We start from the raw sequence: 21,438 nt of genomic DNA on the forward strand, positions 1-21,438 counted from the left end.
TGCTGGACAATCACTTCCAATTCCAGGCACGGTCCTTTAGCCTATCTACAGCCCCGAGTGTGTTCATGAAGGTGATGGCGGAGATGATGCTTCAACTTCGGGTCCAGGGGGTCAGTGTGGTCCCTTATCTGGACGATCTTCTGATAAAGGCAAGATCCAGGAAGCTTTTGTTGCTCCATATCGATCACACCATGCATCTTTTGTCAGACCATGAGTGGATCCTCAACTTACAGAAGTCCCACCTGGAGCCAATTCAGAGGCTCCTGTTCCTGGGGTTGTTTCTGGATACTGTGTCCCAGAAGGTGTTTCTAACAGAGAACAAGGCGAAAACACTTCAGGAGATGGTCCGCATGGTGCTCCGACCTACTCGAGTGTCTGTACATCTTTGCATAAGATTGTTAGGAAAGATGGTTGCTTCATACAAGGTGACCCGGTATGGGAGGTTCTATGCCAGAAATTTTCAGTTGGATCTCCTGAGCAAGTGGCCTGGCTCACATCTTCAGATGCACCGGCTGATTCAGCTGTCACTTCAGGCCAGGATTTCCCTCCTGTGGTGGCTACAGTCCTCCAATCTCCTGGAAGGCCAGAGTTTGGGATTCGGGATTGGACCCTCCTCACGCCAGGTGACAGGATGGGGAGCTGTCACCCAGGGGGCTCAGTTCCACGGCAGGTGGTCAGCCCACGAAGCCCTACTTCCAATCAACATTCTGGAACTTCGGGCAATCTACACTGCTCTGCTTCAGGCCTCTCCTCTACTCAAGGATCACGCGATCCAAGTTCAGTCGGACAACGCCACGGCGGTGACGTACATAAATCGACATGGAAGTACAAAAAGCAGAGCCTGCATGCGAGAAGTGTCAAGGATACTCCTCTAGGCAGAAAGCAATGCAAGAGCAATGTCTGCAATCTTCATTCCAGGAGTGGACAACGATCTCCACCCGGGGGAGTTGAGGGTTCCACCATCTGGTGTTCCAGCAGATCATCGACCGGTTGGGTTGCCCACAAATAGAAATGATGGCTTCTCGTCTCAACAAGAAACTTCCCTGGTATTGCTCACGAACCAGGGACCCTCAGGCGAGGCCAGTGGACGTACTGGCATTGCCTTGGCCGTACTGGCTGGTCTACCGGTTTCCTCCGATCCCATTGCTTTCAAGGGTGCTAAAGCGAATCAAGAATAAAGGTGTCCAGGCAGTTCTGTTTGCCCCGGATTGGCCTTAGAGGGCGTGGTCCGCAAATCTTCTGGACATGTCCGTCGAAGACCCTTTGCCTCTACCACTCAGAAGAGCTCTTCTTCAACAAGGACCGTTTGTCTACCCAGACCACGGTGACTTCATTTGACGACCTGGAGGTTGAGCGTAACATCCTAGCTCCCAAGGGCCTTTCCAAGAAGGTTATTGCTACCATGGTTCAGGAAACCTGTGCCGTCAAAACACTATCCTTGTATCTGGAGGAGATATGTTTCTTGGTGTGAGGAACGCACGTATCCGCCTGCAGAGTTTCACTTTGGACGTTTCCTGCAGGCTGGTGTGAACAAGGGTTCAAGTCTGGTTCCATTAAAGTCCAGATTTCAGCTCTATCAATTTTCTTTCAAAAGAAATTGGCTGTGTTGCCAGAAATTCAGAACTACTTGCAAGGGGTCCTCCACATACAACCTCCTTTTGTGCCGCCTACAGCACCCTGGGATTTGGATGTAGTGTTGGAATTTCTACAGTCCTCCTGGTTTGAACCTCTGATGATGGTAGAAGACAAGTACGTCACATGGAAGACTGTAAAGTTACTGGCCCTGTCTTATGCTTGACGGGTCTCGGAATTGGGGGCCTTATCGTGTAAAAGTCCGTACTCTGTCTTTTATGAGGACAGAGCAGAGCTCCGGACTAGACAACAGTTCCTGCCAAAGGTTGTCTCCGCCTTTCACCTGAATCAACCTATTGTGGTTCCGTCCAGTCCTGATGCTTCTGCTCCTCCGGTTGCTTTGGATGCTGTGCATGCCTTGAGGATCTATGTCAAGCGCACGACTCGGCTCAGAAAGACGGATTCCTTGTTCGTGCTCTATGATGCGCAGAAAAGGGTTGTCCTGCTTCAAAGCAGTCCATTGCTCGTTGGATTTGGTTTATTATCCAACAGGCCTATGTGTCTGCAGCCTTACCTGCTCGTGGAGTCTCGGCCTTGCAATTATGCCAAGCTGCTTACCTGGTTGGGGAAGAACACCTTTGTGAAGTTCTTCAAGTTTGATACCCTGGCCAAAGAGGATGCCCAGTTTGGGCAGGCGGTGCTGCAGCAGTCTCCGCACATTCCCGCCCGTTCTGGAAGCTTTGGGACGTCCCCATCGTACTAGTTTCCCCCCAATATCCTTTATGGATGCTAGAGAATATAGGATTTTAATACCTACCGGTAAATCCTTTTCTCATAGTCCATAAGGGATATTGGGCGCCCGCCTCAGTGCGTTGACTTTTCTGCAGGTTCTTGTTCTCTAGTTATCTGTTCAGCTGTTGCTGGTTGTTCTATGTTAGTGGTGTGCTGGTGTGTAAATCTCACCACCTTTTGTTTTGTCCCTTCTCTCATATATGTCCTTTCTCCTTCGAGCACGTTTTTACTTATAACTGCCTGTGGGAGGGGGCATAGAGGGAAGGAGCCAGCACACCCAGTTTTCAGAAATTTAAAATGCACTGGCTCCTTTGGACCCCGTCTATTCCCATCGTACTAGTTTCCCCCCAATATCCCTTATGGACTACGAGAAAAGGATTTATCGGTAGGTATTAAAATCCTATTGTGATTTAATAAATACTTTGATTGTATGTAGTGGATCATTCTTTGAAAATAATTGTTTGGGTAATTCCCTCTGTTAGTGCAATGGAGTCTCCTGCTTTTTGTTCTATTTGGGGTTTAAAATTTTCCCTTACCTGGAGGTAACATTAATTTCTGAGTTTGAAAAAAGACTTTTTCCATCGAGTTCAACCTATTTGTGGTCTCCTATTCTGTATTATTTTTAGGACTAATTTTATCTGTTGCTAATGTCGGCCATTGTGTTTATTCCTCTTTTTTTTTTTTTTTTTTTTAAACGCACCATAACCCTGTATATCCTTATCTATTAGGAATTTATCTAGCCCATTCTTAAGTGTTGTCCGAATCTGCCATTACTACTCTCTTAGGCAGGGAATTCCAAACACGTGTTGTCCTTATTGTGAGAAATATTGTGAGAAAACCTTTTTGCCTGTGTGTGCGAAATCTCCTCTCCTCTCTAACCTAAGTGGGTGTCCATCCATGTGTCCTCTGTGTTGATTTTACCAAAACAGATCCCCTGCAAGCTGTGTATTGACCCCTTACTTTGTAAATGTTGATCATGTCCCCTCTTAGTCTCCTCTTTTCCAGTGTAAACAGGCCTAGCGTTGCAAGCCTTTCCTCGTATTTCAGCATTTCCATCCCCTTAATTAGTTTGGTCGCCCGCCTCTGAACCTTTTCTAGTTCCAAGATATCCTTTTTGTAGTATGGTGCCCATAATTGTGCACAGTATTCAAGAAGTGGCCTCACTAGTGACTTAAATAATGGGAGTATAACACACTTTATGCATGCTAATACCTTGTTAGCCTTCTTTGCTGCAATCCTACTTTGGGTACTGATGCTTAGTTTGCTATCTATGTGGACACCTAAGTCTTTTTCCAGTACAGAATCCCCTTATATTACCCTATTTAGTATGTAGGTGTTATTTTTGTTCTTGCTACCAAAGTGCATTACCTTAAACTTGTCTGTATTGAAGCTCATTCTCCATTTTGCTGCCCATGCTTCCAGTTTAACGAAGTTGTTCTGAAGAGACTAAGCATCTCCCTCCGTATTTATAATCTTACACAATTTGGTATCGTCTGCAAAAATTGACACCATGCTCTCTAGAACGTTAATGAAAATGTTGGACAATAGTGGTCCAAGTACAGACCCTTGTGGCACACCACGTAGTACTTCAGTACAATTTGAAAAAGTTCCTTTTACCAGAATGCGCTGCTCCCTATTATCTAACCAATTTCTGACCCAAGTGCATATTATGCTCCCTAGCCCTAGTTCTTGTAACTTACAGGTAAGTCTCATGTGCGGTACTGTGTCGAAAGCTTTAGCAAAGTCTAAAAACATTACATCCACTTTCTTACCCTGATCAAGGTTCGCACTAATTGTTTTATAAAAGCTAGTTCAGAGTGACGCTCCATGAGAACCCTTGGGTGAATTCAGTCACGAACAGGTGACTTATTAATCTTATTTTTTATTTTTTTTATCTGTCACAGACTACCTCCTCACTTAAATAAGCACTTAGCAGTGGGACATTATCTTTGTTGAGATTGTGGGTTAATCCCTGCATCTGGTCCTCTCTCGTAAATACAGATGATAAAAACTAATTTCATTTGTCCGCTATGTCATTATCGTTTTTGATTAAGTCTCCCAGCTTGTCCTGTAAAGGGCCTAAATTCTCCTTCCTGCTGTTGATATATTTTAAAAGAAATTTTGGGGTTTGATTTTGCTTTCCTTTGCTATTTTAGTTTCTACTTTAGCCGCTCTTATTGCTTTCTTGCATATTTTGTTACAATCCTTCTAGTGCTGGAATGACTCCGCATTCCCGTCTGATTTGTATTTTTTTAAATGCCCGTGTTTTTTTTGCCCATTTGTTACTTAATCTTTTTGTTAAGCCACATTGGTTTGGAATTTTTAGTCCTGTGTTTGCTGCCCATGGGAATGAATTTGCGAGTATTATTATCGAGCATTGAATTTAATACTTTCCATTTCTCTGTAGTACTTATTCCTTGAAACAGTTTCCTATTCAATGTCCTTTTAAAGCTTCCCTCATCATGTCAAAGCTTTGCTAAAGTTTAGAGTCCTAGTTTAGCCAATATAAGACTGTTTATGAAAACGGATATTGAATGTGACCATATTGTGGTCACTGTTTTCCCATGGGCTCCCCTGATATAATATTATTTGATATCAGTTCCCCAGTATTAGTTAATAACAGGTCTAAGATTGCATTGTACCTAGTTGGTTCCTTGATTAGTTGAAGTAAATAGTTGTCATTTAGTGTGTTTAAAAACATATTACCCCTAGCAGTATCACATGAATCATTTGTCCAGTTTATCTCTGGATAGTTAGTCTCCCATCACTATTACGTCTCCTACTCTTGCTGCTTTTTCAATGTGCTTCAGTAACATTTCCTCATCAGACACAATAATACCAGCCCCAATACTATCTTTTTTGTTCCCTTGACCCTCATGCCATTTCTACCCATAATGTCTCAACAGTATTTACAGTCCCCTCGTGAATATTTTCCGGTATATCAGGTTTTAAAGACTGCTTTCTAGCGTTTACATACATAAAATTAAGATAAGTATTTCCCCTTGTGCTAGGAACATCATTTTCTATCTTCAGTATTGATGACCCATAATAGTCATTCGTTAGTGTTTTGGTAATACGCTAATTAGTACCCATGTTAATACCCTTGCCGGCTTCTCTTTCCCTACCCCCATTTTGTTCACTACCTCCATCCTCACAATTCTCACTGCATGACCCGTACTTTCTAGCTAAACTCCCCCGGCATCTAGTTTAAAAACGCCTCCAACCTTCTACCTGCTGTCAACAACAAACACCTCAGGCCAGTATAAACAACTTAGTGCGGGAAGCCGCGCGCCATTGCAAGGGGCGGGGCTTCCTCTCAGAGCAGATCAATTTCTCCCTGCAGATCACAATAAAGACGCTGACAGGGAGTGCTGCCCTTCAGATAACTCCAGCTATACCTCTGGGGGGAAGGGGGGGGGGGGGGGGGGGGGGAGGAAGTGTGTGGTAACAGTACTAACTACCCTATTAAGGTTAGTTGGTCAGTGCTGGGCTTTTATCATAACTGCCTACTGGGGTGCTGTGTGGCTGACTCCTTATACTCTGACTCTCTGAAGGTACTCTGGGGGAAACGGTTTTCTGTGTGTGTAATTGTATATATCTCACATTACCATGTCTAAGGACTCTGTGTCCTGTGCTGCAGAGTGTTTATCTTCTCCTGAAGAGTCTATTCCATGTACTCAGAACTGCAATGTGATTTTCCAGCCTTCTGAATCCGAACCCCCATGGGTGGATTCTTTAAGGGGAATGATATCCCAGATTTCAACAAGGATGTCACATAATGAGAAAGAAACTCAGTTTTTTGAGAAAATCTGTAGAGGGTTTTGACATACTCAACCCCCGCTGCTTTGTCTAAGACCCCTTCCCTACATACCCACAAAAACGTACACTTGCCCAGATAATGCAAACTGACACCGACTCCGACACAGGGAACGGTGATGGGAATATGCAAGGGGGGGATGCATCACTTGCAAAGGGGGTGCAACTAATGATTAAAGCCATTAGGGACATTTTACATATTACTGAGAAGGTACCTGAGCAGGTAGAGGAATCTAATTTTACAGAAAGTAAGAATTCCTCGCTTACCTTCCCGGCTTCTAAGGAGTTTGAAAAATCCTGGGAAAACCCAGAGAAAAAAATTCCAGATCCCAAAAAGGTTTCTTATTGCTTTCCCTTTCCCTGAAGAGGACAGAAAAAAAGTGGGAAAAAAAGAAGGTGGTTTTACCTGTCCCTGGTTCAACCGCTTTAGAAGAGCCGGCTGACCGCAAGATTGAGACTACGTTCAAATCACTTTACACAGCTACTAGCGTAGCTTTAAGACCCACTATTTCTTGTACGTGGATTTCTAAAGCCATAGTAAAGTGGTCAGTCACGTTACTAGAAGACTACTATGGATAGGAGTGACATTGAATTGTTTTTGAGTCACATACAGGATTCTGCAGGTTTCATGGTGGATGCCATGAAGGACCTTGGCATGCTGAATGCAAGGGCTACTTCCATGGCGATCTCGGCACGCAGAGGACTCTGGCTACGCCAATGGACTGCGGATGCAGAATCCAAGAAAAGTGTGGAGAACCTACCCTTCACAGGTCAAGCTCTGTTTGGGGATGCATTGGATGCGGGTAAGTCCACCTTTCTTCCCTCAGCAGCGCCACCGCCTAGGTGATCTTATCCTACGTTTGCACTGCAGTCCTTTCGGACCGCGAAAGTTAGAAAATCCAAATCCCCTTCCACTTTCTTTAGAGGTGGTAGGGGAAATTCCAGAAAACCTGCACCAACAGGTTCTCGGGAACAGAAACCAGGTTCTGCTTCCTCAAAGTCTTCAGCATGACTGTGGACCTCCCAGCCTGGAGATCGGTCAGGTGGGAGCGAGACTAAGAATTTCAGTCACGTCTGGGCGTCATCATGCCTAGACCCCTAGGTAAAAGATATTGTTACCCAGGGGTACAAACTGGAGTTTCAAGTGCTCCCACCTCACAGATTCTTCAAATCAGGCTAACCAGCTTCGCTGACAGAAAGTGCTATCCTACAGGAAGCCATTCAAAAATTGGTCCAAACAAAAGTCATTGTTCCAGTTCCACCTCACCAAAAACACAAGGGCTATTACTCAAGCCTGTTTGTGGTTCCAAAACCGGACGGATCGGTAAGGCCGATATTAAATCTAAAGTCATTGAACCCCTACTTGAGGGAATTCAAATTCAAGTTGGAGTTTCAGAGAGCGGTGATCTCCGGTCTGGAGGAGGGGGAATTCCTGGTATCCCCGGATATCAAGGATGCGTACCTTCACATTCCGATCTGGCCACCTCACCAGGCTTATCTAAGATATGCGCTGCTGGACTGTCGCGATCAGTTCCAGGCGCTGCCATTTGGCCTCTCCACAGCACCGAGAGTGTTCACCAAGGTCATGGCAGAGATGATGCTACTCCTTCGCAAGCAGGGAGTGAACATAATTCCCTATCTGGACGTTCTGCCGATAAAAGCACCTTCCAGGGAGAGACCGTTAGAGTATTGCTCTCTCAACTCGACTACTCTACGATCATGGGTGGATCCTGAACCTTCCACAGTCCCATTTGGAGCCGACAAGGAGACTGCCCTTCCTGGGGACTTTACTCTTCACGGAAGTGAAGATGGTCTTTCTGCCGGTGGAGAAAGTGATCCAATCAATGGTCTGGGATGTCCTGAAGCCAACCCGGGTATCGGTTCATTAGTGCATTCGCCTTCTGGGGAAGATGGTAGCCTCCTACGAGGCTCTACAGTACGGAAGATTTCATGCAAGTTCCTTCCTACTGGATCCCCTGGATAAATGGTCACAATCTCATCTTCACATGCACCAGCGGATACGTCTGTCGCCGAAAGCCAGAATTTCACTCCTCTGGCTACAAGCTTCTCACCTTCTCGAGGGCCGCAGGTTCAGGATTCAGAATTCAGAATTGGATCCTACTAACCACGGATGCAAGTCTCAGAGGTTGGGGAGCAGTCACCCAAGGGGAAAACTTCTAAGGAAAGTGGTCAAGTCTGGAATCCATCCTTCCGATAAACATTCTGGTACTAAGGGCCATATACAACGGCCTTCTACAAGCGGCACATCTTTTGCAAGATCAGGCCATTCAGGTTCAGTCGGCCAATGTAACGGCCTACATAAACCGACAGGGCGGAACGAAGAGCAGAGCGGCAATGTCAGAGGTAACAAGAATCCTCATCTGGGCAGAAAAGCATGCAGTGGTGCTGTCGGCAATCTTCATTTCGGGAGTGGACAACTGGGAAGCAGACTTCCCAAGCAGACACCATCTCCATCCAGGAGAATGGGCCTCCACCTGGAGGTGTTTGCAGAGGTAACCAGTCGATGTGGTGTACCTCAAATAGACATGATGGCCTCCTGCCTCAACAAGAAACTTTGGAGGTACGGTTCCAGGCCGAGAGACCTGCAAGCAGTGGCAGTGGACGCCCTTGTAACTCCGTGGGTGTTCCAGTCAGTGTATGTGTTCCCTCTACTCTCACTCATCCCAAGGATTCTCAAACTAATAAAGAACAAGAGTTCAGGCGATCCTCATTGCCCCGGACTAGCCAAGAATGGCTTGGTATGCGGATATTCTGGAATTACTGCTGGAGGATCCGAGGCCTCTTCCTCTTTGCGAGGACCTTCTTCAACAGGGGCCGTTCGCCTATCAAGACTCACCACAGCTACGTTTGACGGTATGGAGGTTGAACGCCAGATCTTAGCTCGGAAGGGCATTCCGAACAAGGTTATTCCTACTCTGATCCATGCTAGGAATGGAGTAACGTCTAAAGATTTCCATCGGATTTGGAAAAAGTATGTGTCTTAGTGTGAATCCAAGAAGTTTCCTACGATGGAGTTTCGACTAGGACGGTTTCTCCTCTTTCTGCAAGCAGGTGTGGATGTGGGCCTACGCTTGGGCTCCATAACAGTCCAGATTTCGGCCTTGTCCATTTTCTTCCAGAAACAATTGGCTGTTCTCCCTGAGGTTCAGATATTCTTAAAAGGGGTTCTGCTCGGCCAACCACCCTTTGTGCCTCCTACAGCACCTTGGAATCTTAATGTGGTGCTGCAGTTCCTGCAATCGGATTAGTTTGAGCCTTTACAGGAGGTGAACATCAAGTTTCTTACTTGGAAGGTGGTCACAGTGTTGGTATTGGCATCTGCTAGACGTGTGTCAGAATTGGGGGCATTGTCATGCAAGAGCCCCTACTTGATTTTCCATGAAGCTAGAGCTGAGCTCAGAACGCGTCAGCAATTTCTTCCCGAAGGTTGTGTCGGTTTTTTATATCAAACAACCTATTGTGGTGCCAGTTGCTACTGACTCCTCAATTGCCTAAAAATCCTTGGATGTTGTGAGGGCTTTGAAAATATATGTGAAGAGAACTTCTCGTCACAGGAAGTCGGACGCTCTGTTTGTCCTTTATAATCCCAACAAGGTTGGGTGTCCTGCTTCTAAGCAGATGATTTCTCGCTGGATTAGGTTTACTATCCAGCATGCTTTTCTACATCAGGCTTGCGTCGTAAAGTGGGTTCTTCCTGGGCGGCTGCCTGGGGTGTCTAGGCTTTACAGTTTTGCCAAGCAGCTACTTGGTCAGGATCGAACACGTTTGCTAAGTTCTACAAGTTCGATACTTTGGCCTCTGAGGACCTTCAGTTTGATCAATCTGTTCTGCAGGAACCTCAGCACACTCCCTCCCGTTCTGGGAGCTTTGGTACATCCCCATGGTACTAAATGGACCCCAGCATCCTCTAGGACAGAGGTTCTCAAACTCGGTCCTCGGGAGCCCACACAGTGCATGTTTTGCAGGTAACCCAGCAGGTGCACAGGTGTATTAATTACTCGACACATTTTAAAAGGTACACAGGTGGAGCTAATTATTTCACTTGCGATTCTGTGAGGAGACCTGCAAAACATGCACTGTGTGGGCCCCTGAGGACCGAGTTTGAGAACCTCTGCTCTAGGACATAAGAGAAAATAGGAATTTAATTACCTACCGGTAAATCCTTTTCTTGTAGTCCGTAGAGGATGCTGGGCGCCCGCCCAGTGCTTCGTTTTCCTGCATTGTTACTTTTGTTATGTGTGAGCTGGTGTGAATCTCACCACTTTCTGTGTATTTCCTTCTCTCGAAGTATGTCCGCCTCCTCGGGCACATTTTTTAAACTGAGTCTGGTAGGAGGGGCATAGAAGGAGGAGCCAGCCCACACTTTTAAACTCTTAAAGTGCCCATGGCTCCTAGTGGACCCGTCTATACCCCATTGTACTAAATGGAACCCCAGCATCCTCTACGAACTACGAGAAATGATTTACCGGTAGGTAATTAAAATCCTATTTTCCTACACCAGTCTCTAAGGCCCACATTTACCTCCCTAATCTCTAAATCTCTATAATCTTTCTTAAGGACATCCCACTTACCACTAACTTTGTCATTGGTGCCAATATGCACCAAGACCTCCGGGTATTTTTCAGCCCCTCACAACACTCTTTCTACTTGGTCCGTGATGTGCCATTCCCGAGCACCCGGGAGACAACAGACTGTACTGCGATCACGATCCTGGTAGCAGATTGCCCTATCTGTCTTCCTGATAATAGAATCCCCTACCTCCATAATCTGACTAGGTACCTCGCTTTCTTTTAACCCATCTGTGCCGGAGAGACCGCTCCTCCGGTTGTAAGAGGGAACAGTCTCCTCCAGCTCCGTCATTTCCTCACTACTATCCTTCAAATCTTCGTCCAATCTGGCGAATTTATTGGGGTTTGGTAGTTCAGAGATGTCGTGTGCCCCCCCCTCTTTCTTCCTTCTATCTGTGACCCACCTGGTTTCCTCGTCCACCGGTGTCCCCCGCCCCCCTGCAACTCCTCCACCATTCTATGTAGGCTTTGCTCTAGATTAATATCCCTCAGTTGTGTAACGGCTTGCTCTAGATCAGTTACCTGGGCTTCCAGAGCAGCCATTCGCACACACCTCGCGCAGATGTATTCACACTGCGGCGGTTGCTCCCAGGTGTGCATACAGCTTGCACGACATGCACGGAGTGAGATTCTCAATCACGGCCCATTTGCTTGACAACTCTAACTCCCTATTACATTCCCCCCAAAAAAACAAGCTCCAATACAAACCATATAAACAATTCAAGCTATGCAATACAGTATTGTACTATGGCCTAGCTGTGAAGAGAAACAATATTCACCGCAGAACAGAAACAGCTAATTCAATCAAAGACCAGGGGAGAGAGAAAAGAAGAAAAGCAATCACTTATACAATAGAGTAGGAAAGCTAATAATGATCTGCGGGGGCCCTCTCCTGCGTCACCGCCTTGCCACCTCCCTTCTCCTTACGTAGTGTCCTCTCCACTTGCAGTTGCTCTGTCTCCTTGCCCCTACATCCCACCTGCTGATGTGCACCTGGCTTCCGGCAGTGTCCAGGTGGATTCAGCAGCTTCTCCTGTAGCAGCACCTTTTCACAGGTCCCTGCTTCCCCACGTTGGCACTGTCCAGCAGCTCACGGCACCTTGTCAAAAAAAAAAAAAAAAAAACAAGCACACACATTCCACTCCAGTGGTTAATCGACTCAGCAGCACACACTTACCCCCACTCCTGCTGCTCAGATGCTCCTCCTCACACTCACCCGGAGTAGCACTTGACTCTCCTGCTGCTTGCCCCTCTCTTCTCCACCTGGGCTCCTCCTGAATACTGCACAGTCACTTAATGCCTGCTCCTACAGCCTCCTTCACCGGGCCGAATTCTCCCCTCCTACAGGCCTTTGGCTCAGCCTGCCAGTCTGTGGAGATGCCTGCATGGAGCAGATACTCCTTGTGTACCGAGCTCCGCGCCACACTCGCACCGACCCCTACTTCCGGTTCAGCCCCACCCCTCTGCCTGTCCGTGAAAATGCCTGCACGGTGCTAACCACAGAGACGTTTCATGTGATGAAGTGATTTATTGAGTGGTGGAATAAGGTTTTTTTGTTTTGTGATAAGCACTAAGCATTATTTTGTGGTTTGAGCGTGTGCGAACATTTAAATTGTAAGAATCTTTGGTCCGCTGTTTGAATGTTTGGGTTTTGGCCCCTTTGTTTTGATTTTAGAGAGAACATCTCTTACCTGAAGTGCAGACCTTGCGATCACCATTCATTCCCTCTAAGTAGCTCCATGTGATCTAAAACTTCCTGCCCTTTGGGGCATGGTGAAAAAATTAATTCTGCTTTCTTACGCAGACACAGGGGTGTATTCAATAAGTGACTGAACCATTCCGACATGCATTTGTCGGAATGGATCTGACAAGGGCTATTCAATGGACAGCCAAATCAGACTGTCGGATTTGGCCGTACCAGGGGTCCTTTCCTGCCTCTGCTGTCATCGGGTACTTGGTGTGCTGACAGCGGTGGCGGGGGGAGGTGGACGGCAGAGGGAAAAGTCATGCGGCAGGGGGGTTGATGTCTGCGGCGGTTATGGGTGAGGAGCGTGGCCGGGGGGGACGCCCTGCTCAATCCGACTTTATTTTAAAGTCAGATTGAAATTGTCGGAAACAGGGCCAAAACCTGTCTGATATGGTCATGTTTCCGACAGAAGCACGCGGATCGGCGCCTATTCCGCCGATCCACGTGTTTTCCAACAAGTTGGGAATTCCCGACTTGTCAGAAAAAAAAACTGCTTTTTGAGTAGGTCGGATCCCATTCCGACTGGAATCTGACGTCTTTCCGACAAGTCTGCAGCTTCCGATAGCTATTGAATACACCCCACAGTGGGGGTATAGAGTGGTAGGAGTGTTAACTAATTTGCTTCTCAGTATGCAAAATGGGGGGGAAAGTTTACAATTTTAGTTCATTTTAAATTGTTTGAAATGTAGATTTGTTTTTCTATTAATAAAGAGTAATTTTATGTTTTGGGTTTTATGTTTTTTTTTGTACAGGATGGTTCCACAATGTTAATAGAAGCTGCAAAGGGTGGTCATACCAATGTTGTTTCTTATCTATTGGATTACCCAAACAATGTTTTAACAGTCCCATCTACTGACATCTGTCAGATAACACCCCCACCTCATGATCAACTTTCGGTAAGAAGCTTTTATGATTTTTTTTTCCCCCCTAGAGATAAAGGTGTAATAATCCTTGTTAATTATTTTGTAAAGTGATACATAATTTGCTGTCTAAATGAATGTGTAAGGCTCTACAGTAGCAAGGATTTACCAGTGTGTATATAGTAAGTGTGACAAGGGTAAGATCCCATTGGAAAACAGTCTGATTAAAGTGGGAAGCAGCAGAGAAAGGGTTCTTGTATAGTATGTGTGAGAGACAAATACTGTACATCAAGTCAGATCCTTTTTCGCCTGAGTGGCCCATACTTGTTGTGGTTTTTTATTTATTTATTTTATTTTATTCTTTTTAGTATAAAGAAATCTTTAATCCTTCATGGCTCGCACAATCAATTTATAAGGGATAGCCGATACCAATATTGGGGTCTGTGGAGGCAATACATGCCCTACCAATTATCAGTTTATGTAAGCACAGTGGAATCCTATTCCTGTTTACCTGCATTGGTTCAGTCTGCTAGATGAAGGCCAAATAGACAAATGATGTGGAAGAAAAGTGAGACCGCGATGCCCATCCTGCCAATACACCTCATGATCTTACTCCAAAAAATGTGTAACCAGAGAAGATGAGAAAATCTATCAGGGACCAGCCCACATTTAGGAATGTGAGGGTTGTAATTGCATCTAGGTCTGGAAGACGTAAGGTACACCCTATATAAAACATAAAGCTGGATAAAAAACAACTTGTGTTTACTTCGTAGCAAGTATGGTTTGGCATGTAGATCATTAAATCTACATTAAAAAGGTCACAGTCTATACGGTGACTACTAGTGGTCGACATGCATTGTCGACAGGGTCAAAAGATCATATGGAAATGGTCTTCATGTTTTTGTCACTTTTAGTCCACATGGATGGTAAAGTATGAAAAACAAGACTTGTGTCGACCAAATAAGTGTCTACTTTTGTACATGTCGACCATTATTAGTCAACCTGTTGACTGTAAACCTTTTTAGTGTACTTTCATAGACCGGATACCATATATAACATGAAGTGCTTCAAATATGTCAAAGTACAAAAACCTTTGCATGTATATCTGAATTTTAGCCATAGATGGGGTTTTTAATGTGCGAGAACAATTTAACAATTTATAAAATAAGTGATTTGAGCATTACCTACTGAATTAACATCATTTGAGGTCATTAAATAACATTGTGTTTTTATATTTCACACATGCACTTCTATAGGTTTCACGTGTACCGATGCATGCTCTGGCAATGGTTGTACCGCCTCAGGAGCCAGACAAGTCTCCAGAACAGATGGATTTAGAAAGAGGTAGGTAATACTGTAGGTGATTTTTATTTATTTATTTTCTGCAGCGGGGTACACTGTATTCTACAGGGAATAACATCGGGGTGTAGAGATGGGTCTTGATCCGAGGCACCAACAGGCTAAAGCTTTGACTGTTCCCAGGATGCCTTGCACCGCCTGCTCTATAACCCCGCCTCCAGGCACTGGAGCTCAGTTGGTGCCTGCAGTGCAGCAGCTAACAGGGAGGGCTGTGCTAGGCAGCCCTGGAAAGAGTTTTTCTGAAGAAAAGACTTCAAGGGCCGCAGCGCAGGCACTTAGAAGTGCTATATGTCAGTCCGACAGATCGTGCTGCGGCTCCCTCACCTCCCCCAGCGGCGCTGTACACTCCCGTGCCCTGGTTGCCGGGGACTTACAGCGAAGGTGCTCCAGCTTCATCAGGCACACACCCGCCGCTGCTCTCCGGGATTGCGTGGCCGCAAGCTTAGGGAGGAGGTAAGAGGGTCCCCCAGACAGGACTCGCCAAAATCGCAATCTGGCGCGGTCTCCGGAGACGGACTGCGCCGCTGGCATGGACACTGTGGCCGTGCAGGGACCCCACTATATCCACCAGGGCAAGGGGCACAGGTCGGATTTACTAAAATCCGTTTGTTTATAGGCCCCGCAGTACCCGGTGGTGAAGTCCAGCATGTGGGATAAGGCGCTGACCTGTAGCCCCTCCCCCCGGCCCAAGGCATCATTTACTGCAAATGTTCCCGCTCTGGAGCTGCATCTCTATCTCCCTCACTCCCTGTCAGCGTTTGGGCACCATTACACAGAGCTGCGCTGATCTTGGGACTGCTGGGCATTGTCTCCTCTGTAAAGCCGCCTGTCTCATCAGCGCTGTGCATTTACAGGACACTTAAGTATTCTACATGTCGTTTAGACAGTGTTAGTTAAGAAAAGTGCATTACTACAGGGATATTTCAGTACAAGTACCGTGTGATATACATACCAGTATTTACTGTGCATTGTTATATCTGTATACATATATAGCTTTACTTCGTATTGCTAGTCCAGTGCAGTTGTATTGTAGTAACAATTTCTGCATTGTACATGTGACTGTGTGTGCCAATAGCTGCTGGGTGGTTCCTATTCCGTGTATCTCACGCATATTGCTACCCTTATTTCTCTGACGTCCTAGTGGATGCTGGGAACTCCGTAAGGGCCATGGGGAATAGCGGCTCCGCAGGAGACTGGGCACAAAAGTAAAGCTTTAGGACTACCTGGTGTGCACTGGCTCCTCCCCCTATGACCCTCCTCCAAGCCTCAGTTAGATTTTTGTGCCCGGCCGAGAAGGGTGCACACTAGGGGCTCTCCTGAGCTTCTTAGTGAAAGTTTAGTTTTAGGTTTTTTATTTTCAGTGAGACCTGCTGGCAACAGGCTCACTGCATCGAAGGACTAAGGGGAGAAGAAGCGAACCTGCCTGCTTGCAGCCTGCTTGGGCTTCTTGGCTACTGGACACCATTAGCTCCAGAGGGACCGAACACAGGCCCAGCCTCGGAGTCCGGTCCCAGAGCCGCGCCGCCGGCCCCCTTACAGAGCCAGAAGCAAGAAGAGGTCCGGAAAATCGGCGGCAGAAGACATCAGTCTTCACCAAGGTAGCGCACAGCACTGCAGCTGTGCGCCATTGCTCCTCATACACACCTCACACTGCAGTCACTGAGGGTGCAGGGCGCTGGGGGGGGCGCCCTGAGCAGCAATAAAAACACCTTGGCTGGCAAACATACATCACATATAACCCCCAGGGCTATATGGATGTATTTTAACCCCTGCCAGAATCCATAAAAATGCGGGAGAAAAGTCAGCAAAAAAGGGGCGGAGCCTATCTCAGCACACTGGCGCCATTTTCTCTCACAGCTCCGTTGGAGGGAAGCTCCCTGGCTCTCCCCTGCAGTTACTACACTACAGAAAGGGGTTAAAAAAGAGAGGGGGGCACTAATTAGGCGCAGTATTAATAAAACAGCAGCTATAAGGGGAAAAACACTTCTATAAGGTTATCCCTGTATATATATAGCGCTCTGGTGTGTGCTGGCATACTCTCCCTCTGTCTCCCCAAAGGGCTAGTGGGGTCCTGTCCTCTATCAGAGCATTCCCTGTGTGTGTGCTGTGTGTCGGTACGATTGTGTCGACATGTATGAGGAGGAAAATGGTGTGGAGGCGGAGCAATTGCCTGTAATGGAGATGTCACCCCCTAGGGAGTCGACACCTGAGTGGCTGAGCTTATGGAAGGAATTACGTGACAGTGTCAGCTCTTTACAAAAGATTGATGACATGAGACAGCCGGCTACTCAGCCTGTGCCTGTCCAGGTGTCTCAAAAGCCATCAGGGGCTCTAAAACGCCCGTTACCTCAGATGGCAGATACAGACGCCGACACGGATACTGACTCCAGTGTCGACGATTAAGAGACGAATGTGACTTCCAATAGGGCCACACGTTACATGATTGAGGCTATAGAAAATGTTTTACATATTTCTGATAATACCAGTACCACTAAAAAGGGTATTATGTTGGGTGAGAAAAAACTGCCTGTAGTTTTTCCTGCATCTGAGGAATTAAATGAAGTGTGTGATGATGCGTGGGTTTCCCCCGATAAAAACTGTTAATTCCTAAAAAGTTATTGGCATCATACCCCTTCCCGCCAGGGGATAGGGCACGTTGGGAAACACCCCCTAGGGTGGATAAAGCGCTCACACGCTTGTCTAAACAGGTGGCACTACCGTCCCCGGATACGGCCGCCCTTAAGGAACCTGCTGACAGAAAGCAGGAAAATATCTTAAAAATGTATATACACTCACACGGGTGTGATACTGCGACCAGCAATCGCCTCAGCCTGGATGTGCAGTGCTGGGGTGGCTTGGTCGGATTCCCTGACTGACAATATTGATACCCTAGATAGGGACAGTATATTACTGACTATAGAGCATTTAAAAGATGCATTTCTATATATGCGTGATGCACAGAGGGATATTTGCCGACTGGCATCAAGAGTAAGTGCGCTGTCCATTTCTGCCAGAAGAGGGTTATGGACAAGACAGTGGTCAGGTGATGCTGATTCCAAAAGGCATATGGAAGTATCGCCTTATAAAAGGGAGGAGTTATTTGGGGTAGGTCTAACAGACCTGGTGGCCACGGCAACGGCTGGGAAATCCACATTTTTACCCCAGGTAGCCTCTCAACATAAGAAGACGCCGTATTATCAGGCGCAGTCCTTTCGGCCCCATAAGGGCAAGCGGGCAAAAGGCTCCTCATTTCTGCCCCGTGGCAGAGGGAGAGGAAAAAGGCTGCAGCAGAAGCCATTCACAAGCTGTATTCCCAGCAGGTGATAATCAAGGTACCCCTCCTACAACAGGGAAAGGGGTATTATTCCACGCTGTTTGTGGTACCGAAGCCGGACGGCTCGGTGAGACTTGTTTTAAATCTGAAATCCTTGAACACTTACACACAAAGGTTCAAATTCAAGATGGAGTCACTCAGAGCGGTGATTGCGAACCTGGAAGAAGGGGATTATATGGTGTCTCTGGACATCAAGGATGCTTATCTCCATGTCCCAATTTACCCTTCTCACCAAGGGTACCTCAGGTTTGTGGTACAGAACTGTCACTATCAGTTTCAGACGCTGCCGTTTGGTTTGTCCACGGCACCCCGGGTCTTTACCAAAGTAATGGCCGAAATGATGCTACTCCTTCGAAGGAAGGGAGTTTTAGTTATCCCTTACTTGGACGATCTCCTGATAAGGGCAAGATCCAGGGAACAGTTGGTAGTCGGGGTAGCACTATCTCAAGTAGTGTTGCGGCAGCACGGTTGGATTCTCAATATTCCAAAATCGCAGCTGATCCCGACGACACGTCTTCTATTCCTAGGGATGATCCTGGACACAGTCCAGAAAAAGGTGTTTCTCCCGAAGGAGAAAGCCAGGGAGTTATCCGAACTAGTCAGAAACCTCCTAAAACCAGGCCAAGTGTCAGTGCATCAGTGCACAAGGGTCCTGGGAAAAATGGTGGCTTCCTACGAAGCAATTCCATTCGGCAGATTCCACGCAAGAACTTTCCAGTGGGACCTGCTGGACAAATGGTCCGGATCGCATCTTCAGATGCATCAGCGGATAACCCTGTCACCAAAGACAAGGGTGTCTCTCCTGTGGTGGTTGCAGAGTGCTCATCTTCTAGAGGGCCGCAGATTCGGCATTCAGGACTGGGTCCTGGTGACCACGGATGCCAGCCTGCGAGGCTGGGGAGCAGTCACACAGGGAAGAAATTTCCAGGGCTTGTGGTCAAGCATGGAAACATCACTTCACATAAATATTTTGGAGCTAAGGGCCATTTACAATGCCCTAAGCCAAGCAAGACCTCTGCTTCAAGGTCAGCCGGTGCTGATCCAGTCGGACAACATCACGGCAGTCGCCCACGTAAACAGACAGGGCGGCACAAGAAGCAGGAGGGCAATGGCAGAAGCTGCAAGGATTTTTAGCTGGGCGGAAAATCATGTGATAGCATTGTCAGCAGTGTTCATTCCGGGAGTGGACAACTGGGAAGCAGACTTCCTCAGCAGGCACGACCTCCACCCGGGAGAGTGGGGACTTCACCCAAAAGTCTTCCACATGATTGTAAACCGTTGGGAAAAACCAAAGGTGGACATGATGGCGTCCCGCCTAAACAAAAAATTGGACAGGTATTGCGCCAGGTCAAGGGACCCTCAGGCAATAGCTGTGGACGCTCTTGTAACACCGTGGGTGTACCAGTCAGTGTATGTGTTCCCTCCTCTTCCTCTCATACCAAAAGTACTGAGAATTATAAGACGGAGGGGAGTAAGAACTATACTCGTGGCTCCGGATTGGCCAAGAAGGACTTGGTACCCGGAACTTCAAGAGATGCTCACGGAGGACCCGTGGCCTCTACCTCTAAGAAGGGACCTGCTCCAGCAAGGACCCTGTCTATTCCAAGACTTACCGCGGCTGCGTTTGACGGCAGGGAGGTTGAACGCCGGATCCTGAAGGAAAAAGGCATTCCGGATGAAGTCATCCCTACCCTGATCAAGCCAGGAAGGATGTAACCGCAAAGCATTTATCACCGCATTTGGCGAAAATATGTTGCGTGGTGCGAGGCCAGTAAGGCCCCGATGGAGGAATTTCAACTAGGTCGATTCCTGCATTTCCTGTAAACAGGAGTGTCTATGGGCCTAAAATTGGGGTCCATTAAGGTTCAAATTTCGGCCCTGTCAATTTTCTTCCAGAAAGAACTAGCTTCAGTTCCTGAAGTTCAGACGTTTGTAAAAGGGGTACTGCATATACAGCCTCCTTTTGTGCCTCCAGTGGCACCTTGGGATCTCAATGTAGTTTTGGGGTTCCTAAAGTCACATTGGTTTGAACCACTTGAATCTGTGGAGTTAAAATATCTCACATGGAAAGTGGTCATGTTGTTGGCCCTGGCCTCGGCCAGGCGCGTGTCAGAATTGGCGGGCTTTATCCTGTAAAAGCCCTTATCTGATCTTCCATTCAGACAGGGCGGAATTGAGGACTTGTCCTCATTTTCTCCCTAAGGTGGTTTCAGTGTTTCATCTGAACCAACCTACTGTGGTACCTGCGGCTACTAGTGACTTGGAGGACTCCAAGTTGTTGGACGTAGTCAGGGCCTTGGAAATATATGTTTCCAGGACGGCTGGAGTCAGAAAATCTGACTCGCTGTTTATCCTGTATGCACCCAACAAGCTGGGTGCTCCTGCTTCTAAGCAGACTATTGCTCGTTGGATTTGTAATACAATTCAGCTTGCACATTCTGTGGCAGGCCTGCCACAGCCAAAATCTGTAAAAGCCCATTCCACAAGGAAGGTGGGCTCATCTTGGGCGGCTGCCCGAGGGGTCTCGGCTTTACAACTTTGCCGAGCAGCTACTTGGTCAGGGAAAAACACGTTTGCTAAATTCTACAAATTTGATACCCTGGCTGAGGAGGACCTGAAGTTCTCTCATTCGGTGCTGCAGAGTCATCCGCACTCTCCCGCCCGTTTGGGAGCTTTGGTATAATCCCCATGGTCCTTACGGAGTTCCCAGCATCCACTAGGACGTCAGAGAAAATAAGAATTTACTTACCGATAATTCTATTTCTCGTAGTCCGTAGTGGATGCTGGGCGCCCATCCCAAGTGCGGATTGTCTGCAATACTTGTACATAGTTATTGTTAACTAAATCGGGTTATTGTTGTGAGCCATCTATCCAGAGGCTCCTCTGTTATCATGCTGTTAACTGGGTTCAGATCACAAGTTGTACGGTGTGATTGGTGTGGCTGGTATGAGTCTTACCCGGGATTCATAAATCCTTCCTTATTGTGTACGCTCGTCCGGGCACAGTATCCTAACTGAGGCTTGGAGGAGGGTCATAGGGGGAGGAGCCAGTGCACACCAGGTAGTCCTAAAGCTTTACTTTTGTGCCCAGTCTCCTGCGGAGCCGCTATTCCCCATGGTCCTTACGGAGTTCCCAGCATCCACTACGGACTACGAGAAATAGAATTATCGGTAAGTAAATTCTTATTATTTGCTCAGGTGCCTTCTGGAGAAATTCATGCAGATAAGTAACTGTAGTACAAACAGCGGCACTCTGAGACTGACACAGCCAAATGGAGGTGAAGTGCTGGTGCTATTTATTCCATAAAACGGGCTAAGTGTTCCAACGTTTCGGGGCACGCAAGCCCCTTTGTCAAGGTGAGCCAAATAC

General features: G+C 47.0%; 1 protein-coding gene across 2 annotated transcripts in view; it reads left to right on the forward strand.

Annotated features, from left to right (window-relative positions):
• The window catches only part of ANKHD1 (ankyrin repeat and KH domain containing 1), a 411,439-nt gene that overhangs the window by 187,865 nt on the left and 202,136 nt on the right, over positions 1–21,438 (forward strand). For both annotated transcript variants that reach the window (XM_063928239.1, XM_063928240.1), the window contains exons 13-14: positions 13,269–13,412; positions 14,633–14,720. In XM_063928239.1, the coding sequence (XP_063784309.1) occupies positions 13,269–13,412; positions 14,633–14,720 (232 nt within the window). The remainder of the gene's footprint in view (positions 1–13,268; positions 13,413–14,632; positions 14,721–21,438) is intronic.

Source organism: Pseudophryne corroboree, chromosome 6 (assembly GCF_028390025.1).
Source record: "Pseudophryne corroboree isolate aPseCor3 chromosome 6, aPseCor3.hap2, whole genome shotgun sequence".
NCBI lineage: Eukaryota > Metazoa > Chordata > Amphibia > Anura > Myobatrachidae > Pseudophryne > Pseudophryne corroboree.